Source organism: Adiantum capillus-veneris, chromosome 30 (assembly GCF_014529385.1).
Source record: "Adiantum capillus-veneris isolate H3 chromosome 30, ASM1452938v2, whole genome shotgun sequence".
Lineage (NCBI taxonomy): Eukaryota > Viridiplantae > Streptophyta > Polypodiopsida > Polypodiales > Pteridaceae > Adiantum > Adiantum capillus-veneris.
The window spans coordinates 5235998-5247208 of NC_140960.1; the positions used below are offsets into that span (position 1 = coordinate 5235998).

Consider the following 11211-nt stretch of genomic DNA (forward strand, 5'->3'; position numbering starts at 1 on the left):
TGCACCAAATCAGTGATCGCAAGGTCCCACGTCTGATGGGAGAACTCAAGGGCCCGAGTCTGGAGCCAACCAAGTGTCAAATCCAAGGTCCAATCCTGCTGGTCTTGACCATAAAGTGAAAAAGAGTATCCCATTGTAGAGTCTAGAGCATCTGTAGTATGTACCACGTGCGGCAAGAAACAGGACATGAACCCCGAAAGCAAGCCGTCTCAAGGTCAGCATGGGGGTTGCCAAGAAAGTGAGTGAAGGCATAGCTGAAGGAGTCCCACTGTCTACTCATGTCGAAACTTGAGAGGCTCCTGCAAATAGCCCCAAAGGCGGAGGTCTCAACCAAGATGGGAGGTCGAAGGAAGGGTTGCCTTTCTCGAACCTGTCTACTTGCAAGAAAAGAGCGGCGCAAGGAGCGGCGTGCCCCAAGAATGCGCTTAGATCCAACAATAGGAGGAGAGAGAGGGGGGGCAAGGGGGGGATGGGGGATGCTAGGTGTGGGGAAACAAGTTGTTTGGGGGGTGGGGGTGGGCTAGAATAGGTTGGGGGTGGAAGGGGTGGGTCGGATCCTCGTGCCTAGAGGAGATGGAGGGTGAGGTGTCTGAGGCAGTGCAAAGCGCTCTCCCGTGGGAACTCACTCCTAGTGAGGAACCATGGGACGGCCACCTGGCAAGGCCCTATCAATGGCGGCCACGAACCTGATGCCATCCCTTCTCAGTCTGGCTATCTGTCGCTACTAGAGCTGGATCTCCGAGGGTCTCCCAAGCATAGTTACTTGGAATAGGAAATCAGAACGGGGAACGGCAACATGCATGAATTGCCATTCCTTGTTTCGGATACTCACGTCTGAAACACAAAACGGGGATTCGGAACGGGAAATTGGGATGGGAATGGGGAACTGAGACTTGAAAATGGCCATTTCCTGTAACTATGCTCCCAAGCCCTGGTAGGGGGAACCTTGGAACTTGAAGAGGGGCCTGCCCTAGGGGCATGTGGCTATGGAGCTGGCGAGCTCTCCTGGGTGGACAAGCCTTGGCAAGATGGCCCATCGGTCTGCAAATGAAACACTGGTTCAAGAGGCCTAAATACCCTACACTCTACTTGATCCAACCACCACTCACCCGAGGCTGTAAAACCACCTTCGGAAGTGTATGTGTGTCCCGAACAAGAACACGCACATTGGGTAACCATGTGGCCTTGGTCACAACTGATGTTGAAGTGCGCAGGGTCTCCAAGACCATCCCAGTCATGGAACCAATCTTGTGGAAAGTAAGGGGAGATACTCCCGCCTTAAGCATGCGAAGCAAACTTAGATAGGAAGATCTTCCTTCTCAACACATCTGAAGTCGAATTGAAGCCGTGGTACCACTGTCTAAAATAAGCTCGAGCCGCCCGAATGCCAAGCAGGCTCATCAAGATCACTTTGGCTGCCATCTCTGGAGATTCAAACTCTATCTGGTAATAAACTCTCGAAAGAATCTGCATATCAATGATCTTGCCCACTTCGGTGAGGAGTCGGGCCTGGAGGAGGTCCCAAACCTCGCCTTTGCTGGGCCGTGTGCCAACAATCTTGCAGATGATCGAGGTGGCTTGATGCTCTTCCACCTTGGCCATCTGGCTCCGCTGTGTTGGGCGAGGGGGCTTCAGTAGAGTCCCTTTGAGGTGAAGCAGGGGCCGCCATTCTGTGTATGCTGTTGAAAAAAGAAGGCGAGGACGACGATGAAGACTACCAGTAGGCTGAATCAGTCCACAGGGAGCTCGAGGGGAAGGAGCTACGAGGCAAGGTGGGGCATCCAACGCCCACAACACCTAAGCACCTAGCGTTTCCATCGCCAGCAATTCCAGCGTCATTAGCATTTTGCAGATCCTCAGTGTCAACATGAGATCCAGCCTAGCGTTTTTGCATCAGATCAGTCCAAGCGTTTTTGCATTCATATCATCACCAAGCTTTCAACATTTAGCTACTGTATCAACATTGTGCAAGTGATTAAAGCAAGTACTTGCTTTGGCAATATAGCAAGGGGGACCCTTGAGGGTGGTTGGGACCCAACATGCAATGTCGTCTCTCTCTCTCTCTCTCTCTCTCTCTCTCTCTCTCTCTCTCTCTCTCTCTCTCTCTCTCTCTCCGTATGGAGAGGCCCTTGGTATCTATGATCTCTCGACTGATCAATGCCAAGGCCTCCGTACCCCACGCTATCATTCGAGCAGAGCTAACTGCCCCTCCTATGGAGATTGAGGTGCTTACCATATCGGTCTCCTTTGTGCACAGCTTGTGGGATACTACTAGAGACAGATATACTAGACTGGCCCTTGAGTCTTCTTGACAATTAGCTCTTCAAGGGGACACTTCATGCTGGTATGCACAAATGACATCATGGTTTGAGACGCATGGTTTCACCATGGACAGGCTTCCCCCTTTCTAGTACTCTCTTCAAGCACCCTCGATGTCTCTTACACGGGTGGAGATTACTAGGCTCATCCGTCAGGACCTGATCCAATTGGATATCAGGAGGACATGGATAGAGCCACCACAAGAGTTGGGCACGAAGATGGCTTTCTATAGAGAGCATCTTCTCCACCTCACAGGAGATGGGTTTGTGATTCGACCCATCTACATGGACACACATATGTCTTATGGTTTGCGGTGTGTCATTGGTCATATACGCACATCTTCACATCAGCTGGAGATTGAGACTGGTAGATTTAGAGGGATACTAGCAGACAGCAGGATATGCCGCTTATGCCAGTTAGAGCCAGAGACAGAGCTACATTACATATGTCATTGCACAGTGTACTATGAGATACGGGGCCGTTTCCATTGCTTATTTAGAGAGGGTTTCGGTCCTTTCTCTAGGGTCATGAGTTATGAGGATTAGAGATGTCTTGGGCTATATCTACTTGAGTTACACAAATATAGAGACACTTTATTGGGGAGAGATAGAGAGAGATAGTCCCAGAGACAGATTACAAATTTCTTTTCACTAGATATGGGACAGCCAGAGGAGCAGTCATCATTGCAGAGCTTGGCCCACACTCATTCGGCACTACTGGCACGCTCATCGACCGAGCACTAGAGCTACAGAGATCCAGACGGCCACGATTGAGGAGAGGGGCTACACAGCATCGACGGAGACTACAGCAGAGGATTTGAGCCATACTCTCTCGATATCCAGAGTGCAGATGAGAATGGATTCTAGTAGTAGTATCTAGTTCTTTTGTACCCAGACATGGTATTAGATTCACCATTTTGTAATAGATTGGTCTCATAGGTCATTTTGGCCTTTTGAAGACATTAATATAACATTTCATTTCATCTCTCTCTCTCTCTCTCTCTCTCTCTCTCTCTCTCTCTCTCTCTCTCTCTCTCACACACACACACACACACACACACACACACACACACACACACACACTAGTATACTAGTCATAAATGGTTTTTTTGTAAGAAAAACTTTCCAAAAGAAACAAACAAACCCCCCCCCCCCCCCCCCCCCCCCCCCCCCCCCCCCCCCCCCCCCCCCCCCCCCCCCCCCCCCCTCTCCCCCCCCTTGGTTGCATAATAATGATAACTGGGGATTTGGCCCCCGCTTAGACCAAAGCGTGAAAATGAAATCATTTCATGGGGTAGGCGGCCCCTTGTCCACTCTCGATCACCTTCCCAGGCTATGGCGCCTACAAGCTTGAGCAGTTGAGGGCGGCCGACTGCATTCAAACTGATGACTTTGGGAGCGTGCATGACTTCCTATTTATACTGAGGTGAGGGCACACTCTGGCCCTCACTTAGCCCTGGAGTAGGTTTTTCTTTCTGTTTTTTTTCGCTGCTGCTGTCTGATCTTGCCAATGGAGCTTGCAGCTCAAGTAACACAGGTACCTTACTAAGCTTAGGATTTTGTTTAAGTGGTGTTGCAATACCTTGCATGGTAAGAGAAGAATGATGTCGTCTGAGCTTTATACTGTGTATTTTTAGAAACTGTTTTGCCTAGCACTTGAGCAAAATAATGGACTCTTTTTACCTGCATATAATGTAGGTATCGGCTCAGAAAGTAGCCGCTGCATAATCTCGATACTGTACTTGGACATTTTTTTGAGCCTGCTTGTGCATACAAAGCATTTGTTTTTTTCTAGCCTATCTTATTGACTGAACACTTGAAGGAATGGTGTTAGCTTGGGATGGTACACCCCCGTCTGCTATGGGCTGACATAGTATGATATAACATCATGGTAATATGGGAGGGGCTCCTGACCTTGGACTGGTTATGCCGCTTCTTTGGTAAGCTGTCGGGATGTGTCGGCTCTTCATAATGTATGTGGTTGGCACCTCTTAGGCAATGATTAGCTGGAATGCTTTGGTATACATCGGGAGATAGGGGTCTTTTTCTGCTGTTGTTTTGGAAAGGAACTATATGCAATAAGGCTTTAGACTGCGATATGATCTTGTAAATGGGTTTCTCTAAGAAAATCGCTGCAGGGAATTGCCGTCTGCTTGCTTCACCTAAATCTTGGCATAACTGGTTTTTTCTCAGAAAAATGGGGTTATTCTTGGCCTTTATAATTACTGAGGCACTGTGTATTTTTTGTATTACTGTACGTTCTCACATTTCCTAGTCTTGGCATAAATGGTTCTTTTCAAAAAAAATAGGGATACTCTTAGCCCTTGTAGCAACTGAGGCGCTTGATACTCTTTATCACTGTGTAAGGTACCTGGTTATGAATCTGGGGCACGGTTGGCTTCAATTGGGAGACTGTTGTTATAAATACAGTTAACTGGTTTTGTTAAAAACTACTGGGCCGGGGCATGATTAACATATGCCTAAAGGCCTCATTTGCATGAAATGGGGCTAAGTTACTGTCAAACACATGCTTGGACTGTTTCTTGCTACCGGGTGTTGTACTGGCTCCTTCTCGAGCAGTCGTTGGTTTGTAGCTTCTGGTTATTGTTGGCTCTGCAAGTGGTGCGCTATTGGTTATAATAGGTGACGTTTGTGCGCATACTGATTAAGTGGGGCTCTGTTCTTAACCATTGCAGGGCGTTAAATTACATATTTTTTGACATATTGCATGACGTGCAGAATTGGAAGGTATATGTTAAAAACTACTTGTGTTAACTTGGCGTGATAAATTGCTGGGCTTAAGTACAGCTTGGCACTTGTAATTTCATATAAAAACAAATGGTTGGGGTGTTATTCACTGCATCTAGTACCTCTGGTTGATAAACAAGTAAGGTATCTCACTCAGTCAAGGGCCGAACACTGTCGTTCTTGTAAAATGAATAATGACTTGTGGATATCATTGGCATTATAAAGCTAAGTATATGACTGGTGTTTTCAGCTTTGGCATAGCTTCCAAGCTATGATTCAAAAAATTGGGATTCCATGTGCTAGAAAAAGTCGGACATGACCTATCTTTGAATAAAGGGATACCAATGATGCCATGGGATTACTAAGTCTGAAGGTAAGTATATGGTTGCTATTTTTTGGGCATAAGCATAGCTACCGAGCTATGGATCTTGAAATGTTTTGGACTCTTGATGAACTTCACCACTCACATTAAAATGTAAAATATATCTTAAAAAAAAGAAAAGAAAAAAAGAGACTACTAAATAAACCTAGCTTGTCTAAAGTCATCAAATCCTATAAGATGGACATGGATAACAACTGATATGGTCCATTGATACCTGTTATACACATCCAAGGCTAGCTGAATTGTTGTCTTGTTTGGATGGATGCAGGTAAGGACTCTATCTTATCTTGGATGGCTTTCTTTTCTTTGGCAAGCAACCTTTCTGTAATGAAATACTCACTGAGGAACGGGGAAGTTCTTTTACTACTGGTCTTACTGAAAGAAGATCTCTTTTCTACAATCATTGTACCTAAATAATTCTAATGCTGAGTTATTTTAGTACATATCAGTTCATTATTCCTTGGCCAGTTGTCTTTTGAATGTAAAAATTCAATTATGTCTTATTAGTTAAGATTTAAACAGCTACACACACCCCCGCGCGCGCACGCTAGTACAGTAGGCAGACTGCAAAGGTTCTGGTGAGCTGTCCCACTTAAGCACAAGCAATTAAAGCTAAGCAGACGGATTCCAATTAAGCAGACGGATGTATTAAGCAGACAGAGGTAGACAGAGGTTTGATGGATAGAGTATGCTCTAAAAGAAACAAAAGAGAAGATGCGAAAAGAATAGACTTCTTACGCAACAATTAGAACAGAACGATTTGCATAGCAATTAGAGCAGAACGATTTACATAGATCACTCAGAATTGTGGATTACAAAAGAGTATAGGGATAGCTCTATGAGAGAGGTAGGAAGAGAGAGAAAAAAGGCTTCTATTGTTCGACGCCCCTACTACAAGCGTTTGGTCTTCTTATATACAAGTTTCGAACTGGGAATCTTTTGACACGTGGTGTCAAAGGGTACATATATTTTCTTTTGAGTAAGTGGGAAGATGGTTCGTGAGTAAGTGGAAAGATAGTGGTCCGTGAGTGGGATAGAGTAAGTGGGTAGATAGTGGCTCGTGAGTAAGTGGAAAGGTAGTGGTCCGTGAGTGGGATACAGCTGGATCTCCTTTTAAGGAGATAAGGTAAAGGTACAGTGACTTGGTGGGTACCTATAATTGCTTCTTGATAAAGGTGAGCTGAGCTATAACTTTTGCTGTACAATTTGTAAAATGCTGACTGTAAAACTTGCCCATCATTCACCCCCGTTTTTAATTCGTGAGAGGAGGTCGGCGATGTTATTCTTGTGACCTGACACATATTCATAGGAAATGTCGAAATGACTAAGTTTGTAAGACCATCGGAAAATACGTGTGTTTCTCTTCCAGAAATTTGCTGAAATGTTTAAGATCACTTTTGAGGGTGAAGGGGACCCCCATTAGGAATAATCGGAAGGCCAGCACAGAGTTGACTCCTACTAATAACTCTCTGCAGTTGACTTAGCTTGAGATTTAGTTTCTAGTTGTTGTTATCCCGCTCTGTGTCGTTACTGCTTGAACCTCCTAAAGCTATGGAGCTTGCAGCTCAAACTTATTAGGTAAGGACTCTATCTTATCTTGGAGGGTTTCTTTTCTTTGGCAAGCAACATTACTGTTATGAAATACCCACTGAAGAACGGGGAAGTTTTTTTACTACCAACCCCACTGAAAGAGGACCTCTTTTTTACAATCATTGTACTTAGATAATTCTGATACTGAGTTATTTTTGTACAAATCAATGCATTGTTCCTTGGCCAGTTGTCTTTTGAATGTAAAAGTTCAATTATGTCTTATTTAGTAAGATTTAAACAGCTACACACACACAAATGCCAGTACAGTAGGCAGACTGCAAAGGTTCTGGTGAGCTGTCCCAATGCGGGTAAACCGACGGAAGCAACATTGCCAATGGTTGATCGGGAATTCCCTTTCTGGATGATGGAAAAATGCAAGCAAGACGGCTGATTTAGAGTACGGATTCATCTGCAGATTGCTGAATAGGGTACCAATGAGATGGGATCCTGTCTGAAATGCCAAGGATGGTAGGGGGCCTTGAAGTGTCCCAAGGCTGGTGGAGGGTAGAGCCGCCAATGGCACCCTAAAATGCAAGCCAGATGGAGGCGACAAAGGCTGCTATTGTAGACCTTTTAGTTAACGTTTGGTCTCACAGGATTTCCTTGACGTCAGGGGCTCTGAAATAGGTATTTTATGCTCACGTTGTGCACAGAGTCAGTGTGCATGTGACATTCATCAGTGAGACTTCAAAGTTCAGCATTCTCCATGGTTGAATCCATATTCTTTTGGCGGCTAATGTGGCTTGAGAGCACAGGGCCTCAGTCGAGGTGTTGTGAGTTGCTTGAGTGCTGATATTTTAAGATTGTCTCTTATGTGGCAAAGCTGAGTGATATGCTTGATTTGAAGCATTGAAGGTGTTTGCCAGGTAAGCAGCTATATTGGTTTCTTTAACAAAATTCTAGACAAAATTGAAGAGAAATTTAATAGCCGGGACATGTGACTCCTTGAAAATTCTGGAGTTCCTTTTCCATCCTATCTATTTGAAGGCTGCTTTTGGGCATTCACATTTTAGGGCTTTTGAGTATTGCACCATGATACCCTACTCAGAAATGTTATCCAATTTTTTTCTATAGTCATCGTTATTATTGTGTTATATGCATTAAATTTCCACTGTATGGTAAACTTTCTGTATCATCGGTACTGTGAGGCAACTCTTATCTTCATTTAATGCTCGGATTTTTTCATGGTTTTGCAGATCTTTGTTTTTGCTATTGAAAGTGTGAAATTGCTAGAGAAGTTTCTTTTTATGCAGAGGATAAGAGTGCATTTTTCTGCTTTGACTGATTTTTGCATAGTTAGGGTACTTTGCCTGCTCTTTTGAGATTGAAGTTATGGGATTTTCCAGTGTTGTCCACTGCAGGCTCTACTGCATACTAAGTTCTTGGCTTGTAAAATGCATGCTTATGCGTTGGTTTAATTGATACACTTCGTGCTGTGTACAGGTCAGATATCCCCCCCCTGTTCGACCAATTCCATCCCAGATGTGGTGCAAGAATATTAAAGACACCCCACCTAAATGAGTTCTTCTTACCAGCACAGGGATTGCCAAGGATTCCAGAAGCATCACTTATTGTTCTAGATAGTATTCGATTATGTGACTCTTTCTGTGTTTGCTTATCCTTTATGGAGAATGTGTGCTGCAATAATTTGGAACCTTTTAAGGCTTCATTTTTTAATAGATCCAAAAAATGCTGCATGCAGTGACATGGTTACAGTGCAACTCAAATCCTTTGGCCAGTTGTCGTATGCCGACTTTTACTTGAGGGTAAATTTTATTTTGTAAACTTTCCTGTGTTTTATAGATTTGGCTCCTTTTCCTTTGTTGGCTACAACCATTCCTGCTGTTGTAAACTCAATATTGTAGTTTTTTGGAAGAAAAGAAACCATAAGCGTGCATGAAATATATTAGAAAGTCAACAGAAACTTACAACCAAGAGCCCTAAGGAGGCTCAGGGTGTACAACTCATTGTTTGTTTTTGGAAAAGATACAAAACTGGGCTTGTTTTTAGGGCTATTTTTTGCGGGACAATCTCCACATGCGGAAATCGGTGTGCCTCTGTTTATTGTCCATTTGAGCCTTCATCAGGGTTCACCCACATTAACTGAGGGACCTCAACCATGAAAGCCCTTTGATCCATAACATCTCACAAATAGTAGCGCCACTCGTAAATCTAATGTGGGGATAGAAGCGTTGCCCTCCCTTGCTGAGTCCCTTTTCTAGGGGAGCAAACTTGTTCTTTTCTGGCGAGGACTTGCTGGTGAGTGGGAGGGTGGGTGGCCTTCTTTGCCAAGGAATTAGTGACTATTTGAAGGGGTGAGCTGAGGATGGAACTTTTCTGCCTTTCTTGCTTGGGCATTTCTGCAGGAGATGCCCTTGGCGCCGGCAGAGGAAACAAGCATTTGGAAGGTGTTGGTAACTCATTGCTGGAAAAAACAAACACCATTGTCTCTTAGGGTGAAAACCTTTTCAGGGAGCTCCTTGGAGAGGTCAAGCTCCTTGCCGATATTGAAGACTTGGTGTAGCCTCACTTCTAAAACATTGCCTAGCGGGCTCACAATGGACTCGATTAGGGATAATATTGCAGAGGGGAGGTTGGGAAGTTCCACATAGATAGAATGAAGTGTGGAATTCAAATTTCATACTAGGGGAAAAGTCTGAAACATCCGTTGGCCCATTCCCAGTAGGTTTACCGTCGCGTTGGATAATTTGAGTATGAAGATAAGGAAATTATTTGGGAGAGCCTGTGTGGTGCAGACCTCCACACTTTTCAGGTCCTGATATGCTTTTTGCCCTGTCTTCAAAGTCTCCAGTCAAAGGCGACAGGCAAACAAGTAGCCCACCACCGCCCTAACCACTTAGTCTGTATCTTGTTTCTTGGTGGCAAGAAGAGGACAAATGGGGTGCTACGTTGGTGGTGTGGATGTTCAGCACTCCAATTCTGCGCTGCATCAGATGGCCGTGCTGGGGGTTGGAGGGCTTGAATCCCACCATGGACTCCCTCAGAGCTTGTAGCGACACCTGCGTGTCTGGCAATGACGAGGTGAACTGGCCCTCAGTGGCTTGTGTCCCTAGAACTTGTTCTTTACATGCCTCATTGAAGGCCTGGTTGGGGTTCAGCTCTGTTGGAGAGTTGTTGTTGGGGCTGGAAGGAGCTCAATTATTAGGCCAAGCAGCCCTGCACACTGAGGCCTTTTGTGGGGCAGGGAGAAAAGAGCAGGTATTGGGCATGGGGAGTGAGGGAGCCAAGGTGCTGTGAAGTTAAGACAAGCTTGTCAGCAAGTAGGTGGCCTGCTGCGGCCACCATCGCTAGGGTCAGCATCTACTCAATGTAGTTGTTGAAATGGTCAAAAGCAATGACTGTAATTGTAGGCGTTTCTTTTCTGACGACGGGCAAATGGAAGTCTGTAGCTGTGCATGGTACAATATTTTGGCACGTAGTTGAAGGAAATGTCTGCTTTTTGCTGTATCTGAGATGTTGAAATTTTGATTGACACTCAATGCAAGGAGGGACACGTTTATCTTGCATTCATATAGCCTACCAAATCAGGTGTAAGTGCTCAGATAATTGCTTGCTCTGCTGCATCCTTCAAAGCAGCCTATGTGAAGTTTCAGTTAAAGGTCTTTTCTCTTTTCTATCGATTTCCCACATAAGTGTGTGCAACTTTACAGAGGGTGCCAAAAGTGAATGTTCATGCTGTAGACGAGCTTCAAAAGTAGAACACGGTTTTCAGTTTAACATGGTGGGCATTTGCTACTCTTTTCATTTTCTAGCCAGTCATTGTTTAACAGTTTAGTTTTTAATGAGCGGTAGACACGATGTACTACTGATGTCTCATTGATCTACAGACATAGCGTATTACTGATGTCTCCTTGTACAGGCTCCCTCATGGTAGGGATTGATGTAACCCTGCTAGGCATATTTTTTTAATGGAAGGATCTCATTTTCCAGGAACAAATGTAGTCTTAAAAAAAAATGAAACTCCACAATAAGGCTTTTTTGTTATAGCCTTGGCCAAAAACTTTTGTCTCCTCTTCAAAACATGAGAGGTGATTGTGCACTTCACCATATCTTGCGCTTAATTTGGTTTAGGAAGAGGGCAAAGGAATCTATGATCTTGAAGAGATTCATGGCTTCACAGCCTATCGAAAGCCTGATGTTGAATGTGTTTTT

At 44.6% G+C, this 11211-nt stretch overlaps 1 protein-coding gene across 2 annotated transcripts in view; it reads left to right on the top strand.

The window, feature by feature from the left end:
- LOC147417473 (uncharacterized) overlaps window positions 1-8859 on the top strand; it is a 45788-nt gene extending 36929 nt beyond the window's left edge. The window contains exon 2 of one of the 2 annotated variants that reach the window (XM_086507172.1): window positions 5717-8528. In XM_086507172.1, coding sequence (XP_086363298.1) covers window positions 5717-5776 — 60 coding nt within the window. In that variant the 3' untranslated portion in view covers window positions 5777-8528. Of the gene's footprint in view, window positions 1-5716 lie in introns of both variants that reach the window. The other variant, XM_086507171.1, reaches the window with a different exon arrangement.
- Window positions 8860-11211: the final 2352 nt, after the last annotated feature.